This window comes from Tenrec ecaudatus, chromosome 2 (assembly GCF_050624435.1).
Source record: "Tenrec ecaudatus isolate mTenEca1 chromosome 2, mTenEca1.hap1, whole genome shotgun sequence".
NCBI classification, from domain to species: Eukaryota; Metazoa; Chordata; class Mammalia; order Afrosoricida; family Tenrecidae; genus Tenrec; species Tenrec ecaudatus.
In genome coordinates, this window is record NC_134531.1 from 211,232,099 (window position 1) to 211,254,096 (window position 21,998).

At 51.6% G+C, this 21,998-nt stretch overlaps 2 protein-coding genes across 2 annotated transcripts in view; both read left to right on the forward strand.

Annotated features, from left to right (window-relative positions):
* Positions 1-10,733, forward strand: part of TFF2 (trefoil factor 2) — a 50,161-nt gene extending 39,428 nt beyond the window's left edge. Inside the window, exon 4 of the mRNA XM_075542907.1 lies at positions 10,702-10,733. Within this exon, the coding sequence (XP_075399022.1) occupies positions 10,702-10,733 (32 nt within the window). The remainder of the gene's footprint in view (positions 1-10,701) is intronic.
* A 1,341-nt stretch (positions 10,734-12,074) lies between these two features.
* TFF3 (trefoil factor 3) lies at positions 12,075-14,694 on the forward strand. The gene is made up of 3 exons (XM_075542909.1): positions 12,075-12,156; positions 12,984-13,130; positions 14,543-14,694. The coding sequence occupies exons 1-3, from the start codon at positions 12,075-12,077 to the stop codon at positions 14,692-14,694; spliced, it is 381 nt and encodes a 126-aa protein (XP_075399024.1).
* The last annotated feature ends 7,304 nt before the right edge of the window (positions 14,695-21,998 follow it).

Sequence of the window (21,998 nt, forward strand, 5' to 3'; positions counted from 1 at the left end):
TGAAAATGATGATGGCAACAACCGTACAAATGTACTTGACACAATGGATGGATGTATGGGTTGTGATAAGAGCTGTCAGAGGCCCCAATAAAATGATTTTTTTAAAAGAAAGAAAATACATTGACTTTATGGCCAAATTTGGAGGAAATCGCCACATTTAAAATGTGGAATCTTAGTAACTGATGAGAGGGAATGGAGCACAGGAATGGATTGTGATTGCATAACTAATGTTAAAGGCAATTCAACCATGGGGAAAATTGGTGTTGGGGTGATTATACAATTCTCCTTGATAAAATTGAATGATTGAACTATCGAATTACATGCTATGTAAATTACTTGCCAATAAAACTGTTGAAAAAAAATAAGATTAAATGGGGAAACTTCTTATTCATGAATAGGTATTTATCTCCACTAACTTAGTCCTTTCTGCAGGATCTAGAGTTAAGTATCCAATCTATTTGTATAGTCTTTCATTATATTTGAAGTCCTCATGGGAAGAAATTGTATATTATTTAACTTTGTCCTTTGTCATCAGAATATGATACAATCACCTGTCCATGAAAGACACACACACAGGAAACAAATTTAGACCTCTTGTCTTTGGGTTTTATACCCAGATATATTATCTCGCTCTAGGTGGCGAGGGTTGTATGTGGCTGAGCCTAGTCTCAAACCTGGTGAATGGACTCTTTCTTATGTCATGGTTTTCAGCAACCCAAACACCCACAGTTATCGAGTTGATCCTGACTTTATTTGTTTTAGTTTTTAAATAACATTTTGCTGTGTTTTGGTGAAGGTTTACACAGTAAGCTATGTCCTCCTTTGAGTTTTTCTTTACAAGTTAATCAATGGTGCAGTCTCATTTTTCACACTGTGTCAACATTCTCATGAATAGCGTTCTCGTTGTTCTGCTTCCTTTATTCTAGTTTCATGCCGTCCCCACCCCCTTATTTTTTTTTGCTTTGAATTATGTGTGATATTCTTGGCCTCATACAGGTTTTTTTAAAGTAGATGCCAATCTAATGGATAATGTTTTTGGGTTTTTGTTTGTTTGTTTATTTCATGTGTCACTTTGCTTTTCTGTTAAGAGTTAATCTCAAAAGACAGTTTTGACTTGAGGTTTAAATAGCTTCTCAGGGTGATAGTCTTAGGCAATCCTCTGTCCTTGAGGGTCCAGTTAGTCTGGCCATTTTTAAGAATTGAATTTTGTTCTGTATTTTCCTTCCAGCAAATAGGGTCTTATGGGAATTGCTGAGAGAAGTAGGTGCATGTCTTCCATAATTTGAGAGTTACAGGAAACTGGATTCTAACCCTTGAGAATTCTAATAGCTGGCAAAGAACAAGCAGAACCACTGCAATCTGCCTGTACCCCCAGAGATTTGGGGGTTAAAAGATAAGTAAATGTTTTCAGTGGTGCAGAGAGAGACCATGGAGCCCTGGAGAGGTCTGTGCATTCTTCTAGACCAGTGGTTCTCAACCTTCCTAACACGACCCTTTAATACAGTGCCTCATGTTGTGCTGACCCCACCCCAACTGTAAAATTATTTTCGTAGCTACTTCATCACTGTCATTTTGCTACTGTTATGAATCAGGCGACCCCTGTGATAGGGTTGTTCAAGTCCCAAAGGGGTCCTGACCCACAGGTTGAGAACCGCTGTTCTAGACCTTGTACAAGAGAAGCACTTGAGGCATGAACAGACCTGCTTGGAAACTCCGATAACATCACTGTGTTTCAAGGAGACGGGGAAGGAGTAATTCATGAGCTAGAGGGAAGTGTAGTCACAGCGTCAAGGAGCTCCAGATGAGGAATCTCTAGGGATGGATGACCCGGAGGGAACCCTCAAAGAAGCCTGTGGGTTAATAAGTAGGTTTTAAATATGAAATGAGCTGAGACAGAGTGGATCCAGCTTCGGAAAACACGAATCCAGAAAGGCCTCCTCTTCCCCTCCCCTTCCCCTGCCCAACCCAGAGTTCCTACCTTGTAGTAAGCTAGGAGCGTAGAGAAGACCTAACCCTTTTCTATTAATTATGGCAAATGTCAAAGGTCCATGAACATTTGTCTAGATGTATTTAAACAAGACTTTCCATTAAAGTGTTGTTTTTGTCGCTCGATGTTGTTGTGTTAGCTCTAGCTCATAGCTGCCCTGTCTCTAAGAGAATCTCCCCAGGCCCGCACCATCCTTGCCGCTGTTGTCATGTTTGAGCCATTGATGCGTCCGATGGGCCAATTCGATGGGCTTGTTGAGGATCTTCCTCTTTGTCGCCCACTCTCGACCTTATCAAGCATGACTTCCTTCCTCGGGACTGGTCTCACCTGAGAAAATGTCTGAAGGACATGCGACAAAGCTCCACCATCTTCATGTCTAAGGAGCATTCTGGCTGCGCTTCTTCCAAGACAGATTTGTTGGTTCTTTGGACTGTCCATGGTATATTCTATCTCCTCGGCCAACTCCATAATTCAAAGGCTTCAGTTCTTCTCAGATCTTTCCTATTCATCGTCCGGCTTTGATGGATAAAGGAGGCAATGGAAAATGCCTTGGCGTGCATCAGGTGTACTTAGTTCTCAAAGTGACATTTTTGCTCTTTATTATTTTCAAGAGGTCTTGGGTCAGGGCATTTGCCCAATACATCATTTGATTTTTTTTTTCAGTGGCTGCTTCCGTGAACATGAATTGTGGCTCCAGGTAAAATCACATCCGTCACACCATAACTCTTTTCTCCATTTGTCTTGATGTGGTCTATTGGTTCCGTGGTGAGGACTTTTTTGGTTTTTTAGTTTGAGGTGTAAACTCTACTGAAGGCTTTGGTCTTTGTTAGTAAGTAGTCAAATCCTCTTTACTTTCAACAAGCAAACTTGGAGGGCTGTTAATTAGCCTTCCTCCAGTCCCGATGCTGTGTTCTTCAAATCGTCCAGCTTCTCAGTTTATTTATTCGGCATACAGATTGAATAATCCTGAAGAAAGGGCACAATCCTGATGCACGCCTTTCCTGATTTTAAACTATGTAGCATGCTCTTGCTCTGTACCAGTGACTGTGCCAGTGACTTGCATGAGCACAATGAAGTCTTCTGAAATTGTCATTCTTCTCAATGCTATCCATAGTTTGTTGTGATGCACACAGTAGAATGTCTTTGCAGAGTCAACAAAACACAAATAAACAGATCTAGGCTATCCTCAGCCAAGATCAAACCATTTCCTCTTCTGAATCCATCTTGAACTTCTATCAGCTCCCTATCAATGTACTGCTGCAACCATTTTGGAATTATCTGCAGCAAAAGTTTCCTTCGTGTGCTATTGATGATATGGTCTAATAATCCCCACGTTCTGTTAGGTTGTGTCAAGTTTGGGGGATGCACATGAATCTGAGTCTGTTCCAGTTGGTGGGGCAGGTTGCTCTCTTCCAAATGTCTTGGCAGAGTTGAAGGAGCACTTGCAGGACTGCATTGCTTTGCTGGGACGTCTGATTGATTCCCGGAGCCCTGTTTTACACCAGTGCCTTAAGGACAGCGTGGGGGTTTCCTTTAAATGCCATTGACTCTTGATGACCTGCCACCTCTTAAAACGGTGGGATGGCTTCTACTTCTTCTGGGTACAGTGATTCTGCATAGTCCTTCAATCGCCTTTTGATAGTCCCTGCATCGTTCAATATTTTTGCCCATAGAATCCGTCAACATTCGAACTCCAGGCTTGAGTTTTTTCTTTGGTTCTTTGGGCTTGAAAAATGCTGATTATGTGTTTCCCTCTTGTTTGTATCACACCAAACTTTGCACATTTCATTATAATGTTTCACTTTGTCATGTAGCTGCCTACTGGAACCTTCTGTTCAGTTCTTTCGCTTCCTAATTTATTCTAGTCACGTGATCTTCTTTCCTTTCCAGAGAAAATTTCAGAGTCCCTTCTGACATCCAATTTGGCCTCTTCTTTCTTGTCTTTTGAATGACGCGCTGCGTTCTTTCAATGTAGTGCTCTCCATGCCATCCCCAAACTCAGCTGGTCTCCCGTCATTGCGTTCAACGTGGCACATCTGCTCCTGAGCTGCCTCTAGATGTAGGTGGGATAGACTCAAGGTTGTAGTTTGACTCGTGTAGATTTGCTTCCATTTTCTTTAGCTCTAACTTGAACTTACATATGAGCCAGGAGAGTCTGTTTCAGTCTCTGACCTTGTTCGGGTTGATGATATCACGCTTCTCTGCCATCCCTCTTCACAGATTTTGATTGATTTCTGTGTATTCCATCCGGCAAAGCCCACATACATAGCTGCCATTTGTGGTGTTGAAAAAGAGCATTCACCATAAATGAGTCATCAGTCTTACAAAATGCCATCTCATTGCTTAAATCAGCAAAGCCATATTGCCTGTGGCCCCTCCTCTCTGTTGGCAAATTCTGCATTCTAATGATCTGATTGCATGCTTGACCAAGTTCAGACTTCAGACGTTGGTCAATTCTTCCATTTCTTCATCATTGACTTTAGTGAGTTTTTGTAAACTGCTTTTAACTGGTCTTTCTTTTAGACCAATGGATAGAACCCTATCACAGACAGCACTGGACTTAAAGATAGCTCTGGAGTCTCTCTCTCTGCCCCCCAACCCCCCACTCTCTCGGAGAGGACTGAAGCCCAGGGGGCAGAGCATTTAGGATGGGGGATCATGCTGGCTTGCGTTTGTCCTGGCGTGGTCACGAGGGGTACACCTGCCCACACTGGTTTGGACCATTAGTTACAGAGTTGCCGTCCAAGTGGGCTCTCCCTCAGGAACTGACTGCACACGGCCCTGCTCGTCAGCAGGCAGAAACCCAGCCCAAGACACCAGCAAGTCAAGGCTCTGCACTTCCTTCTCAGCCCTGTTATCGTAGCCTCCCACTGACAAGGAACTTGCAGTAAAAGTCCCCATGGAGATTAATAAGGTGACGTGTGGGATCATGGGAAGGCATTCAACAAATATTTGGAGATTGATTAAAGTCAATGATTTGTAGAGACTAACAATCAAATGTCCAGGGAGGACAAAGGGCTCCAGCTAGACCCCTTGTTGGGGCCCGGGGAGGGAGAGGAATGGAAAACAGTAGGGTGCAGAAGGGGTACCGAGTCTGAGCTGGGAGCTGATGGGGACTGTGATCAGTGGACCTTGTCAGCTTCTGGCCAAGTCGGCGTCCTGCAGGCACGAGCTGCTGAGATCGCCAAGCGCTCAGCCCCCTTCATGAGAGAGCGCAGGTTACAACGTCTCATCAAGCCCCAAAGCCAAACTCACTGTCATGGAGCCAATTCAGACTCCTCATAGTGACCCTACAGGACAGGGTAGAACTGCCCCCTGTGGATTTTAAAGGTTCTAACCTTTTACGGGGGCAGAAAACCGCATCTTTCTCACAAGAATGGCTGGTAGTTTTGAACTGCTGACCTTGCGATTATAGCATGCCAATCGGTAACCACTACGCAACCAGGACTCTTAATTCCTTGGAAATCCCAGAGATGAAGGCTGATTTCCAGATAAGAAATGTAGGTCAGAGAAGAAATGTAGGTCAGAAGTAGTTAGTGGCTGACCGGGGTCCCCTGTCAATGTGCAAGGCTCCCTGTACCTTGCTACCTGGAATCCTCCACTTCCCGAGGGCGCCTCCCTTGCCCGTCCTCTTGAGAAAGACCTCTGGGCATCATCTACGGCTAGTTCTTGCCATGTTCAGTCATGCATGTGGCGTTCAGATCTCCCTCAGAGTGTGCACCTGGGACTTGGGGCTCCGGGTCAAGTTGGAGCCCCCTGACCAGTGTTTGTTCAAAAGGTGGGTGGCCAGTCAGGGGGCTTATGTCCGCCTCCCACATCTGCTACCTGGTTATCAGTGTGTTTCTTTCTGTCTTATCTACGCTCCTGTGAGTTTCTTGGTCATCAGCTGACTTGCTGGGTGGGGCTGATGCAATAATTGTTTAAGACTCAGAGAAGCCTTGGACTTGGGGGGCTCTTTTTTAATCTGTGTGTCTACAACAGCATGAACTCTGTTTGGGGCTGAGTATTGTTTCCCCAGGCACTGGTGTGCATCTTGCAGTTGAGGACTGCCTTAGCCTTTGGGCAGGATACCCAGGGTCCCGGAGGGCCACCTGGGAGGCAAGGCCCGTGGTCTCGAGCTCACTGCGACCTGTCTTCCATGTCCCCTCCCACAGTTGGTGTCTGATAGATTTCCATAGCCCTTATCTTCCCCACCCCCCTTTCCTTTCACCCTCCATTGGTCATCATGTTTGTTTCCCCAACTACCCCAAAGGGTCTGGAAGCCCATCTCCAGGAAGTAGGAGGAAGTTCTGAGCAGAGGGAGGAGCTGTGTTCCAGGCAACTGTAGATCAGTGGGACAGCTGGTCAGCAGCAGGGCAGGACCAACCCAGGGCTGTTGATGAGCTTGACTTTGTACCTTCATCCTCCACCTGGCCCTGTGCTTGTTTATGAAACTAAAAGAGACAGCATTAGAGACCTGAGTGATGACATGGGATATGCAATCCTATGTTTGCTGCATTACCCTGCATAGCCCAGAGAGGTGGCCTTGTGCTAAGTAGACAGTGCAGAACTGCCTTCCTTGGAGTGCTCCTGACCCTGTGTGCCTGGTGAAGTCCTGCTCATCCCCTTCTATGAGAAGCCTGCTGTGTCACACCATACTGCGTGTGTTCCAATGTGTCCCATTAGGCTTGTTCTCCCTTGCTGACAGTGGCTCTCTGAGGCCAGGGGACTCTGCCTGGTGTCCTCAGGGGCCCAGCACCCCAGGCCAAGCCCCTTGCCTGAGGAGCACATCAGTCCGGGCTTGTCACCTGCATGTTCTCAGAACCACACGTTCTTAGGGTGGGAATCGCAGTGGAGACACCTGGGCCTTCACTCCCTGCTCCACGCGTACTTCCAGGAGCTGTGCTCGCTCAGACCCGACGCAAAGGGCCCAGGGCTGTGAGTTCGTGACCCGTCCCTGCTGACAGCTGGGTGACTGCTGCTCGGGAGGCAGGGAGGAGCCTGCATCTGCTCTCCCCGGATCTCGGGGCAGCCACATAGCCACCTGTTAGGGTGGGACTCGAGGTCCAGCAACCCTCAGGCCTCGCGCTCTGGCAGCAGCGTCATGTCACCCCTAGAGCACCAGGTCATCAGCCGACCAGGCGGGCAGAGAAGACTCTGGACTGCTGGCCCCAGAGGTAGGAGCTGTCCTCCCCCTGGTTTCTGTTGCTGGGGCCTGGCCTGTGCGTTCCCCCAAGGGAGTGTGCACACAGACATCTCTCGGAACCCCCAGGAAACAACAAACAATCGACACGGGTCACCTCTGTTCATGGAGGACCCAGGGATGCCAGAGTCAAACGCCGCTCCACAGAGTTTTCCACTGATTTTGGGGGGGCTAGATCCCCAGGTCTTTAAGAAGAGGTGGCTCTCACTCACCACCACTGACCCAACGCCAATGTAGAGCCACCTTCTGGGACACAGCAGAGCCTCTCTGTGGGTTTCTGAGACCGTCACTCTTGGTGGGAGTAGAAAAATCTCATTTCTCCCAAGGAACAGCTGGCTGGTGGTTTTGAACTGCCAACCTTGCAGGTAGGAGCTTGATGCATAGCCCATGCTTCCACCAGCACTACCCAAGAAATATCTCCAGGTAAACGCAAATGCCAACTTTTAGTTAGTGGTGAGCATAAGCACTTACTCAGCCTCCACAGGACTATCCCAAGTCCCTGTCCTCTAAGGAGCCTGCGCTGGGCCCACTCGGAGGGGCCCTTCTCCGCCCTCCGCACATCCACCACGCAGTGTTCCATGAGGCTCCAGTGACTAGATCCCTGTCAGTGACACCGTTCCTGCTCCTGCCACCACTTCTGCCCTGGCAAGTGCTCAGTGCATGTCCCCAGGGGTCCAGCTGGGCGTCAGAGACCTCATTGCAGTCCTGTGGGGCAGGGACTAGTGAACACATGAGGAAACTGAGGCACAAGGCAATGCTGATAGGACTTTCCCAAGGTCACAGAGTCCAGGTCTTAGAGCTGGGATTCTTCCAGGACAGGAGGGTGGGTTATATTCTCTAGTAACCAGGTCCAGCCATTGCTGTGGGGGCTCTCAGTCCACGTTTCCTGAGTACATGGAAGAGCCACCGGGGAGTGCTCCTCGGGCTGGGTGGGTGTGGGCCGGGCTGCCTCTCAGGGGCTCTGAGCTACCAGGCTTCAGAGGCAAGTACTCCAGCCTGCCAGGTGACTGCAGGCACCACTGGGGGTGGAGGGGGGGCGGGGAACACTGCTTGCGGAGACACTCCCTGCCCCACAACCTGAAAATGAGTGCCCACTTGCCCCCCACCCCCACCCCTGAGCTGATGGTTCTCAGGAACCAAGTCCTGTTCCTCTATTGTGTGTGTGTGTGTGTGAGTGTGTGTATGTGTGTGTGTGTGTGAGAGAAAGACGGGGGTGGTGGTAGGAGTGGAGGATCTTTCTAGCAACAGGAAAATGGTGCTTCTCTTTAGCCTGGGTCCCCGCTCTTCCTTTGGTGACAGAGAAAGTGTCCAAACTCAGGGCAGACATGTCCAATCAAATGGTAAGTGTTGACTCCGACCCATTCGGACTCATAGAGAGCTTACTGAGTGCCCAGGGCAGGTACGGGCTGCATGAGGTGGGACATGGCCCAGGCCCAACATGTTCACAGTCTGGCTCCCATCCATGGCTCAGGGAAGCACAGCCCCCGAGTCATCTGGATCATCCAGGCAGGAGCAGCCAGGTGAACGAGTTCTGAGATGATGTGCCAAGCCCACCTGGAGCTTGTCAAGTGAGGCTCCTGGAAGAGTCGTGAGTAACCTAAGTAGAGGAGGAAGTGGCAGCTGTGAGAGCTGCAACGCGCCCCCAGGGCCTGGCTCGTCTGGGTCTTGAACAGGGCCTTTGACAGGGCGCAGTCTGCCCCTAGTTTTATCGCTCCCTTATAATGGGAAAGAGGTGGTTTCCCTCTCTGACGGGTTTCCTGCTCACAGGGGTTCGGGTTTTCCCGGTTTTGCTGCACAGTGCTAAGAATCCCCCAACACACGGAGAAACTGTACACCGCCGTGCAGTCCATCCCGGCTCATCGCAGCCTGCAGGACACGGGGGAGCTGCCCCTGGGGGTTTCTGAAACTAGCTCTTTGTGAGAGTAGAAAGCTCCGGTTTTTCCCAAGGAACAGCTGCTGGTTTCGAACTGCTGACTGTGCAGTAGCAGCCCATGGCATAACCCTTATGCCACAGAAGACAAGAAAATAACCCGGGCTCCAGGTTATCCTGAGAATGTGACCCGTCTGTTCTCCACCAGGGCTTCAGGGGTGCAGGCTCTGAGCAGACAGAGTCAATGCAGAAGTGGGCTGTATCTCAACTTAAAAAAAAAATCATTTTATTGGGGGTTCCTGCAACTCTTATCACAATCTGTACATCCATCCATTGTGTCAAACACATTTGTACGTTTGTTGCCATCAACATTCTCAAAACATTTGCTTTCTACTTGACCCTTGGCATCAGCTCCTCATTTTTCCCCTGCCTCCCCCGTTCCCCCCTCGCCGATGAACCCTTGACAATTTAAATATTATTACACTGTCTGATGTCTCCTTTCACCCACTTTTTTGTTGTCTGTCCCCCAGGGAGAGGGTTATATGTGGACCATTGTGATTGGTTCCTCTTTCTCCCTCACCATTCCCTTCCCCTCCTGGTATTGCTACTCTCATTATTGGTATTGAGGGGCTTCTCTGTCATGGGTTCCCTGTGTTTCCAGCTCCGATCTGTACCAGTGTACATCGTCTGGTCTAGCCAGATTTGTAAGGTAGAATTGGGGTCATGATAGTGGGGGAGGGGGATGAAACATTAAAGAACTAGAGGAAAGTTGTATGTTTCATTGGTGCTATATCGCACTCTGACTGGCTGGTCTCCTCCCCGTGACCCCTCTGGAAGGGAATGTCCAGTTGCCTACAGATGGACTTTGCGTCCCCACTCCACACTCTCCCTCATTCACAATGAGATGATATTTTGTTCTTTGATGCCTGATACCTTATCCCTATTGACACCTCATGATCACATAGGCCCATGTGCTTCTTCCACGTGGGCTTTGTAGCTTCTGAGCTAGATGGCCCCTTGTTTATCTTCAAGTCTTTAAGACCCCAGATTCTCCTCTATCTTTTGAGAGCCGGGCACCATCAGCTTTCCTGGCCACGTTTGCTAATGCACACGTTAGTCTTCAGCGATCATGTCAGAAAAGTGAGCATCTGGAGTACCAGGTTAATGGAGCAGAGTGTTAGTGGAGGCCCAATGTCCATCTGCTACCGTAATACTAGACCTATAGATATATGCACATAGAGCTAGTTCACCATCCTCCTATATAAATATATTTACATATGTGCATGCCTGTATTTAGACCTCTATAAATGCCCTTTGCCTCTTAGTTCCTTCCTCTATTTCCCTTTACTTTCCTCTTGTCCCACTATCATGCTCAGTCTTCATTAGGGTTTCAGTAATTCTTCTTGGTTACATTGCCCTTGATCAAGCCCTACCAGGCCTCCTACACCCTCCTCACCATCGATTTTTGATCACGGTTCCCTCGTTCCTGGGTTTGTTAACACCCACTTCCTTTCCCCTGCCCCCCTTCCCCATGTCCTCCCAGAACCATCTGTCCTGTTGTTTTCTCCTCCGGCTTGTTTACCTGCCTATCTGACCTCTTATAGGCCTACTGGGGGACTCAGGCAGGAACCTGACGTTTTAAGCCTTCGTTTCTTCTTACAGGAAACAGGCGCAAGTGTTCCCACCTCATCTAGGTCTGTTATCCAGAAATGGCGTCTTGATGTACAAGCAAGCTGCAAATTGGTTTGCGGGAGACTGGAATGAAAAGAGAAAGAACTTTTTCCACCTACTTTTTGCTGCGGTTGTGGTTGTGGTTCTCTGCCACGCCACAGCCTCTCTAAGCCGCCCAAGTCCACTTCTTCGGGTGTGAAAACCCTGTCTCTTGAGTATGTCTTTTCTCGTCATGGTCTCCTACAGTAGTGTCTTGATGAGATGGACCCACTTTGCCGCGAGCTGTGTAACAGCTTCATCCCTGGTTTTTCAGGGTCGCCCAGTGTGTCCGTGGCAAAGCTCCTTGACCCAGTCCTGCACAGATGGGCATTCGGGTTGTCTCCATCGTTTTGCTGTTTTCCTGCAAATTTTTGGAAATTCCCTCAGATGTACTTGGTTAAAGGTATATTCCATTAAAAGTACATGGGGAGGGGTATATGTGGGGTAAGGTACCCTGGGTGTTTTAAGCACACCTACATCTGGAGAGAAGGCTTCTGGAAGGAAAGGGTGACTCGGAGGGTGGTGAGCATGGATACTCAGGACAGGGGGCTGGCTGTTTGGATGGCTGGGTTTTTAAAAACCAAATGGATCTATTCCATCTAGTTAGCACATCTCCAATAATTTTAGCTGGAGATTCCCTGGGTGGTAAAAATGGCTAACACCCACAGCTGCTAACTGAAAGCCTGGCGGTTCACGTCTGCCCAGAAGTGCCTTGGAAGGTGGACCTGGAGATCCACTTCTGAAAGACCAGCCTTTGGAACCCCGTGAAGCACCGATCTGCTCAGATAGGCACGAGGCTGCTGTGTGTTGTATTGATGGCAACTGATTTGAACAAACTCACGTAAAACTTTTATTGATGTGTAGTTAATAACACCTTTTTTCTGCCTGCCAAGTGTGAGAAAAAAAAATCATGTCGCACGTAGGCTGACACACGTAAGTTGTTCTTCAAGTATGACGACTGACCTGGAGTTTCCTGCTGAAGGTGAAATGTCTGGGCACCTGGGGGGCCACACATTCTAGCCCCATAAGGAACCCTTATGTTTCTTCCCCGTGCAGGTGGATCCTGGGGTTGTCTGAGCCCCGCTCTCCCAGAGAAGTGCCAACAACAGAGATAGAAATCTCCCCAGACAAACAGTGCCTTCTGAATCGCCCTCCCTACTCTAGGTCAGACACTCTCTCTGTCCTTTCTGGGACTTGAAAGCCCGAGCACAGGCGGAGCAGGAGGTCCAGGTGGAGCCTTCCTGGGCCCCTGTGCAAACACCGGAGTATAAAGGCGCCTGGGCGCTGGCCCCAGCAGCCTGAGGCGCCTCAGTCCCACAGGCACCATGGAGGCCCGGGCGCTCTGGCTGCTGGCCGTGGTCCTGGCCGGGGCCCTTTGCAGCTCCACCGGGGAATTTGTCGGCCTGTGTGAGTAGGTCTGAAAGGGGGTAGTGGGCAGGGAGAACGCACAAGGAGGAAGGAGGACGGGGTAAACTCCAGGATCGGGGGCCTCACCGTGACCTGGCTTCCATGTCTGTTCAACAGATAACTTAGTAGATGCACACGGTCCCCTGCCATGGCCTTTCAAAGAGAGTCAATTGTCTCACTGGACAGGCAGGGAGAACGAGGTTCACCCATGAATTACCAAGAGCAGTCCTCCCCAGCCAGCCTCCAGAGGACCTCCTCCCGACCCCCACTATCCCAAGGCCTTCTTGCATTCCAGAGGCTTCTGGATTATAATCTATCTGCAGACTCGTTGGGGCCTGTTTTTAAAATAAAATAAGGAAAGACGCATGATGGCTAGTGATTATGTCAGGGCCGTTTTCTGTGCAGACACGAGAAGAAGGAGCCGTGTTTCCTGGTGGGAGATGTAGCTGTTCGCCTCATCCGAGTCTGACTCAATCAGGAAGGGGTTTTGTATGGGTGGGGTTGGTGGGGTGGGGATGGGAGGGAGTGGGGGTTAGTGGTTCAAACCCATCGGCTGCTCTGACCGAAGCCCACAGGGGCCGCTAGTTCTCTTCTGTTCTGGGGGGTCGCTGTGAGTTCGAATTGAGTCTGTCATGGCAGGGAGTTTTGAGAAATGGCAGCGGGCTTGGATCATGGACCAGGAAAGAGGCTATTGAGGGGCAGATGGGCTTTCCACCATCCTGATCTCTGACTGGTGGGGGTTGGGGGAGAGACAGCAGAAAGCGGCAAGCAAAGGTGCTCCCAAACCTGTACGTGCCCCCGACACTAACTGGGCTTGTCTGGGACAGCGGCCAACCAGTGTGCTGTGCCCGCCAAGGACCGAGTGGACTGCGGCTACCCCGAGGTCACCGCTGAGCAGTGCAACAACAGAGGATGTTGCTTTGACTCCAGCATCCCCGCGGTTCCCTGGTGCTTCAAGCCGCTCCAAGAGACAGGTGAGCCCCACGTGCCACCTTGGCCTTGGCAGCCTCGCCTCAACCTCTCCAAGGCTGTCCTAGGTAGCCCCTTCCTTGCTGGGCCCCCAGCTGGAGACGCAAGGTCTCTCAGAAGCTGGGCCCTCCAAAGGCTCCCCCAGAACGGTCACCATACCCTGGGGGAGGCTCATGCCAGAGGCTTGTGGCCAGGGCAGCTGGTGGCCAGCCACTGTCACCTCCTCTCCCTTTACCCAGGGGCTTGTGCAAAATGCCTAAGCACAGTCATTTTAGATTAGTGCTCAAGATGAAGGTCATAGAGGAGTGTGAAAAATTAATCCAGACATCGGTGGATTTAGCAAGCTGGGCAGACTTCTGAGGCCATTTCAAGCAGGGACTAGCCCAGAACCCTGGAGATGGGCTCTCCCCGCCAGACAGGGCGTGGGAGCCAGCACTGGGCAGGCACTTCCCTGGCCCATGGGGCCGACCCTGGTGGGATGACAGGTGGGTACTGGAGGGCAGTGTCCCTGCCCGCGCCCTGCCTTGCTGTGCCTACTCTGCACCCTTCCCAGGCGGGCTTGGGCAATGCTCTGCTGTCGTCATCTTGAGATTCTTTGCCATTTTTAAGAACATGCTGTGTTGGGCCCCTAACCCGGTCTCTGGCCTTGGTCTAGTCCCTGCAGTTTCCTGCCAGTGGTCTTATCCCGCCGCCTCCCCTCTCCCTCAGCCTCCCCCTCTGACCCGGGGACTTCTCTACCTCTTCCTCCCACCCCCCCACCCCCGTCAGTCACGTGGCAGGGCAGGGCGTTGCACAATTACCTCGCCCCTCCCTGCCTGGGCAGGGCGTGCACCTATTCAAGCAACAGATGGCTGCCCTGGCGCCTGGCGGGCTTGCCCACCTCATCTGGGTCTTGGGGCAGGCTACAAGCCCCCTGACATGTGATATGCTAGCCTACCTTCTAGAACATACCTCAGGGCCACACGGGTCAGGATCACTGCTGGGCCTGACCCCGGAGCCCTGGGGAGGAGGCCCTGCCCAGAGGGTTCTTCCTCCTTCCCCGCAAACTGAGGAGGAGGCCCAGGTGGGACTTTGGGCCAGGGGAGAGTCCGCCTTTTGCCTCTTCCCTGACCTGGCTGTGCTAGGCTCTCCCGTCTGGGACGCAGAGTCCTACCGGCCTGCCCATGCCCCCGGTATACACGTTGCTCCAGCCCCCCAGAGCCTGCTACTTCACCTGCTTTTGTTGTTTTGGGGGGGTGTTGTTTGAGGTGGAGAGAGCAGCTCATCTCCATCCATCCCTGGGGTCTTTGGGGAGCAGGTGGGGCTGCAGGGCACAGTGACTCCGAGCCTCTCTTCCCCTTGAGGCTCACAGAGACCCTCTGCTTGCTTCCAGAGTGCACCTTTTGAAGTTCTGCCCGCTGACCATGGACACCTTCAGATGTGAACATCCGCCCCGGGAACGCTCTGCCCCCCCTTCTCTCCAGGGTGTCCTGGGTCCCCATCCCCCTGTTCCTGCCTCACCCTCCCAGCTGGAGCCCCGAGTTAAGGAATAAAGAGCCCTGCTCAGCTGAGGGCGCCTCTGCGGCCTGAGGCTCTGTGGTGCTGTGTTTTGTTTGTTCTAGGCCCACCTCGTCGGGATAGGGTGTGAGCGTGTGGGCCCCACACCTCCTTCGTGAGTGGAAAATTGTCCCCCGGTAGCTGCCTTGCATGTGAACGTCACAATTCTCAAGTCTAGTGGGGGCCTAAGACATGTCTAAGGGGTCACGCTCTCCTTCGACCTTGAGAAAAAGACTTTCCGTGCACAATTAAAGAAAGGACAAGATGGTCGCTATTTCTCTCGAATCAGCCAATAAAGCCATCCCGTGGGCCGCGATTTTTTCTGGGATCTATTTGAAAATCAGGTGGAATGGTTGTGATACTTTGGGGTTGTTTTGTTTGTTTGTGTTTTACTGCTTTTATCTTTGGTTTTGGTTGTTGAAACCTCACGGCCGCTGTGAAGTTCATGGGAGTGTAAAACAGTGATGACGTGTTCTGCTAGCTGCAACCAGGAAGGCTGAGGCACCACTGAAGAAAGGCCTGGTAGCCCCTGGTGAAAATTCCACCCTGGCAGCCCTGAAGGAAGGAGCCCATGCTTCTCAGAGCACACAGCCTCTCTGGAGCCTGGTTTCAATGGGGCCCCAGGGATCCCGCCTCCTGTCTCCAGGAGGCCTTGCCAGGCTTTACGTCCTCAAGTTACCCACCTCCCTCGCTCTCCCTCCCACGGGCTCTTTGCAGAAGCACCGGGGGAGCTGGGTGTGGGGAACTGAACAGGCTCAGGACAGTGCTTTTACACTGAGTCTGCTCAGGGACCGTGTTCAGACCACAGGCCCACAATTCCACCCGGCTCCTGCACATCCTGGGTGGCCAGGATGGCACCGCTTCTGGGGGTGGGGTCCTGAAAGGAGCCCCAGGAAGTACAGTGCCAGGGGCTGCCCAGTGCACTCCTGCTCCCTCCAGGCACCCCGTCCTGTGCCAGAGCACAGCCGTGTGCCCCAGTATTCCCAGCGGCTGACCTTCTGGAAGGAGGTGACCAGACTTGTTTTGTGAGGTGCCCACAAGTGGACCCCAGCCATCGCCCTAAGGCTAGAAGCAGAGCACATTCCTGGTTCCTCCCACCCAGTGCTCCAGGCGTGTGGACACACACACACACACACACACACACACACACACACACACACACACCCCAACCCACCGTGAGTTGCCACTATCCTTGTCCTTCACAAAAGAGACCACCAGGGAGTACTCAGAACGTCACCTGCTGAGAGAGGGTGATGTTGGGGTGTCCTGCTCTCTAACTCCAAAGCCCATGGGGGTCACCTACAAGCCTCCTGATTAACTCCGAGTCCCCCAGATCAGTTCTGGCTGTGACATCTTCACATTTCTGCCATGCCGGCCACACCCAGCCCTGGGGGCCAGCTCTGATGCTGGGGAGGGGTCTGAGGTGGCGCGCAGCCCCTGGACCTGTGTCAGGCCCTTCTCCAGCAGTGGGTCCGAGGTGCATTCCCTTTCACCTTATCCACCAGAGAATCTTCCAGATATCCCTTCCTGTCTCTCTGTGCCCTCCCCCTCCAGCATTTTCTTGAACCCCATCTTTTAGCTCACCCCAAGACTGCAGGGCTGGCTCATCCCCCTGAGCTCAGGGCCAGAGGCTGGACTCTGATGGTGTACTCTTGCACAGCCAGCGACCCTTGGCCATCAGGGAGGCCATGGGGCAGGCAGTCAAGAGTGACTGTCTGGTGGCACAGTGGTTACGAATTGGGCTGCTAAGTGCAAGTTCAGCAGTTTGAATCCACCAGTGGTTCCATGGGAGAAAGACGGGGCTTTCTACTCACATGAAGAGTTACACAGTCCAGGAACTCCACAGGGCCAGTTCTGCCCTGTCCTCTAGGGTCGCCAAGAGTCAGTATTAACTAGAGAGCAGTGAGTTTGGCTCACTAAGGAAGGGAGGGGGACAGTGGTAGCTCCCACACTCATCTAGGGGCACCTCGTGCGAAGCTTTCGTTCAAGTTCAAGTCTCCCATTGGCCCCGGGGAAGGAAACAATGAGAGTTTGCAGATCACAGGGATCCAAGGGAGGGCCCTCGGTGGCCCCGGTAGCTGCTGGCATGCATGCTCTACAATCTGACAAGGACCCTGAAGGAAGGGCTTTACCCCTTGTCAAAATGGGGTATGTGGGTGCCGCCTCTGCACCCTGGGCCCCCCCAGAGGACCTCCTCTCGTCTCTAGGAGACCTCCTCTTGCAGGTAGACCAGGTGGCTCGGGGGGGGGGGCAGGGGAGCATCTCAGCCGTTGGGCCTTCTCCAAATACTTTGGGTGCTGTTTTCTGGTCACTTGTCAGAGGGGCCACATTATCTTTGGGCACCACTGGCACCATCAAGGCCACCCATGTGCCCATGGGTGAGACCCCCATTTTCTGGCTATACACAGGCCTTGCTCAGAGAAGCCTGTTTCCCAGGAGGTTGGAATGATCACCCAGGGTCTGATGCAACCACTAATACCAACACTGTCCCAGCCCAGGAGCCTCATCGGGCTACCTCCTAGGTCAGGGACTGGGAAGGCGGGCAGGTGGATGGGTGGGGTGGCACAGCCCCTGACAGTGCCCACAGAGGGCTGCAGTGCCCTCCAGCTTAGCACAAACGACTCCACAGAACTTAAACCTCTGAACCAGGGGTCAGGACACAGAACGCCAGTATCCCGTAAAACATGGACATTGTCCAAAGGCAGACGTGGCCACATGGCGCCCTCTGCTGGTCAAGGCGAGGAACTGTGGCTCTTTCTTCATCCGACCTTGTAGATGAGACAAGTTTATGAATGAAGGCACTCCAGCTTCCCAACACCATCCAAATCCAGAGCAAAGCCCATTCCTGCAGATCTCCTGCCTCAGTCCCAAACTGAACAGCTCTCTATTAAGATGCCCCCCACGATGTGGGTTTGGTATCTTCATGCCATTTCTCAACCAACTTTGCTCAGAGCAGGGCTGTCCCTGGGGGTCTGTAGCCAGAGGGCAGTGGCAGGATACAGCCCCCAGGCTTCATCACACCTCTCTACAAACCTGCTCCTGCGCTCCCTCCTGCCCGGCCCCCTCTAGGGCTTGGTGGGTGGCCGTGGGGGTGGAGGGTGGTAATCAAGCCGAAGGAGGAGCTGTTTGAACCAGTGGTCCTCAGAGGAGGCTGTACTGCCCAGAGCCTGTCTGCAAAGGTGGGGATGAGGTCTGAGCATCATCTGATCAGGTGGGGGTGAGTGCCCCTGAGAGCCCAAACTCTGTCCTTCTCTGGCACCTCTGAAAATTCTGAGTTGGGGGTGAAGGCTCTAATCCTCTCTGCCAGCTAAAACCAAGAAATAGGGTACCAAGTCACGCCTTGAGTCTGGAGGGTCATGGACCCTGAGCCCCTGCCCCAGCTCAGGTACAAACTCCCACGTCCTGGCTGGGTTTACAAATAATGACACCCCAAAAGTCAGAAACCAAACCACTGCCATCAAGTCGATTCTGATTCATAGAAACCCTGCATAGGGATTCTGAGACTGTATATCTTTCTGAGAGTAAGAACCTCCTTTTCCTTCTAAGCACTGGCTGGTGGGTTTGAACTGCCAGCCTTATGACTCCTGATGTCTGCCAATTAAGGGGAAATTTCATTTTGCTGGAAAATGGATCCCACGGCCCAAGGGACAGGAAGCAGAAGCTGAGGAGAGGATCATTTGCAGGTCAATAGGAGGACCTTGCTCTAGAGCCCACCCGAAAAGGAAGCCTCCCCTCCAACCGGCCCCTCACCTGTGAGACCATAGGCCTCTGTGAGCGTCATTTGCCGGGTCAGCACTGCATGGCTAAGACAAGCACTGCTCTGGGGCACACTGTAAACAGGTGAACGGCATGGCACGGGCATTGCTGTTAGGTGCCATGTGTCTGTTCTGACCCGTAGTGACCCGGTGCACAACAGAACAAAACATTGCATAGTTCTGTGCCGTCTTCACCACGGTGCCTGTGCCTGAACCCACTGCTGCAGTCTCTGCCAGTCCATCCCTGGAGAACCTTCCTCTTCTCCACGGCCTTTCCACTTTTCCAAGCGTGATGTCCTTCCAGGAACCAGTCTCTCCTGACAACACGTCTGAGGCATGTGAGACGAAGACAATGCATGGGCCTCGTCTCTCATTTAAAATGTGCACAGAAGCCTAGCTGAACTTCAGCTTCTCTTTGTGGGGCTTGCCAAGGTGACTCTTGCTTCTCTGCTCAGAAAATGGAGGGTCTACTTCCAAAGGCCCCCGAAGGCCAAGGTGGGGGCATACTCATTGGGTCAAGACCACTGGTCCTGCCCAGTGGCCTCTGAACTAGCCATATGACCTTCCAGGTGGGTGGCCCCTCAGACCCCAGCCTCCCATCCCCTGGGCTGGAGCCCAGTGGTGCACAGGGTGTGTGCTCTGGGCTCTGCCTCTCCTGGTCTAGATGCGGCAGCCTTCTGTCTTATCTTGGGCTTTGCAGAGACTAAGCTCCAAACACACTCCTTCCCTCCGAGCCCCCGCTGTGCATGGGTCTAATGCCCACTAGACGGAGCCCTTGGGCACCTACATCTCTCCCTCCAAGGTTCCTCTGCTCCCCTCCAGAGCCTGCCGCCAGGGGCATGCCAACGAAGCTACCCATAGAAGGGGAAGCTAGGCACAGATCAACTTGCCCAGGGTCCCAGAGCTAGGAGGTGACAGGCTGCTCACTCCGGGAAGAGCAAATACAGGAAAGAAAATGCTGGGTGTGTGGGGCCGATCGGTGGATACTTCATCACATAAGCTTTCATAAAACTCAGACTTCTGAAACAGATTGTTGTACACGCCTCACTGTAACATACAAGCCTAGGGAGCTCCTGTACCCCTTTACCTATCACAGGTGTGCCCCCCTCTGCCCCGAGTCTCTGCTTATCTGATCTGTGTGTGAGCCGTTCACCTGTGCAGGTCCGCACCTCCAATCAGGAGCTCTGCTTCTGTCCACCGAACAGCGTTCAGTTCTCCTGCAAGATGCTGTGGCTGTCCTCGCGTGGGCTTCCCGAAGGACTGCGGCTTACACTGCGTGCTGTGTACAGGTGTGAGTGCAGACCTTCTCACACGCCCTCCCGTACGGTGTCATGGTGCACTGTTAGAAACAGCTTCAGGGACGCTGGAAAGCAAATGGCTGAATGGGTTTTTTAAGGCACTGCCTGCCGCGATTGAAGCAAGAATGGGCTCCCTGCCGGTCTGGGGTGCTATCTGCGATCGTGAGCAAACGAAGCCCCATCGGGTTGATGTTGAACGGGTTTCAAGGGAGCTTCCGGACTCAGAGAGGTGAGGAAGAAGAGCCCGATGGTCTGCTCCCCAAACTGAACCCATGCAAACCCTATGGCTCACAGTGGTCCACGAGGCATCAGATCCCTGGGAGTGGGGCCAACTTGGTGGTAATTAACAAGGGAATCACTCTGTTTCCAATGAAGTCACGTGTGTATCGCATGGGATTTTATTTTCCAGTTGGGAGACTTAGGGTCATGGTTGTGTGGGACATTCTGGTTGGCTGGCCTAATGTGCATTTTGGAGTTTCGGTTTCAGCTCCTGGTTGGTTTTATAGGGTGTGAGTTTGAAGGCTTGGGAGCAGCCATCCAAATCTAAGAGGTCTCTGTGTGTTGGTAACACCAGAGTAAGGCGAATCAGGAGTTGATGGGGGAAATGGACACGTAGCCAGCCACCTCCAACAACTGGCCCCTCCGCCATGAGATCGGAAGAACTGGATGGTGTCCAGCTGAGGAGAGAGCCAGCTCAAGACTTCTGTAGAAGACTCCTGATCAAAGGAGAGACAGGATTTCAAATTCTTAAGGAATCCAGACTTCCTGGAACCACTGAGGCCAAATGATCCCTGAAATGATTACCCTGAGCATACTGGTCAACCTTGGACTCAAACTAGGCCCTCAAGCCATCTTGGAACCAAATAATACTTTAGTCTAATTAGAAAAGAGAGTTTGCAGGAAGCATCTAATTCTTTAGCATAATTACTCATGTGTCATGGAGCTGACAAATGGTAATTCCGAAGAAGAGGTGAGAAGTTTAGGAGGAGCTGTGAGTTTGTGTCCACGATGGGGAGATCCTTGGCAAATGCACCACTTGCTCGCACGGCCCAAACCACGTCACTGACCTGCACAAGCAGGAGTTGTGCCAGCGGGGCGCGTTCTGATCTGTATGTCTTCAACGGACAGACAGATAGACAGATGACAGCAGGCGTCAGTGTAAGGGGAATTTAGCCCAGGGGACCCCAGGCTTAGTTCCATCAGCACATCTGGGGGTGGTCGCTGCTGAAAGCCAACAGAGAGAGAGAGAGACAGAGAAATCTGAAAATAATGATGCTTTATTTGGTTTATGTCAGATTTTCATAAATGTTATCTAATTTCAGAAAACAAAGTTCAGGTCTGCAAAAAATGCACATACAAATCTTCTAAGGCAGTATAACTCTAGAGAAATATACACAGCAGGACAGTGGTCTTGAAGAGTTAGAATGCCCACATCCTAGGGTGTGCTCAGGGGTGGTCCCAACGGAGGAAAACAGCCAAGGCCACAAGAGCCGGTGTTCTTTTTAAATAGATATATTTATATATGTACGTATGTATACATGTCGTGTTTATCTACAACAGTGCAAATCTCTCACAGTGTGCAAGCAACAGGATCTTCTAGGGTAACGTAGCTAGATCAAGGCCAGTTATCCACACAGCATGATATAAAAAACAGGTATTACACCATTACATATTAGATATACAGGTATATGCTCAGGTTTGCACGCTGATGAAAAGTTTTACTTGCATTGACTCTTGCTTTGGAAGGAGTAGCAGGAAGAACATCAAATCCCTAATCAGATAAAAAGTGACAATTCAGTACAGGTTCAACCAAGATCGAGTATTGCACCGATATATCTAAAAGAGAAAGGGACATGAGGGAAGGAGGCCACGGACCAAGGACAGAAAGGACGAGAGGAAACAAAAAACCAAACCACCAAGCAATCCCCCTCTGTGTTTCCCCTGAGGGAACCTCAGCCTCTACAGATGGAAACCCGTTGAGTGGATTCTGTGGTCTGCTGTATGAGCAGTTTGGAGGAGGGGGTGCTTTGCGGACGTTTTCCGTTGTCCAGCGTGGTTATTAAAGCCTGTGTTCCACAATGTCGAGGGAAAAGGCCACCAGCACAGGGACAGACTCGGACAAAATGCAAAAGGTACAGAAGGAGAATCGCCACCGTGGCCCCTGACGTACTTGGAGGCAAAGCGGGGTACAGGACTGTTCAGATCGGGCTACCCCGGCGTCTCCAGGATGCAACACAGACGGGGCTCCCAGCCTTCTGGCCCCTGAATCTATGACTTGCAAACC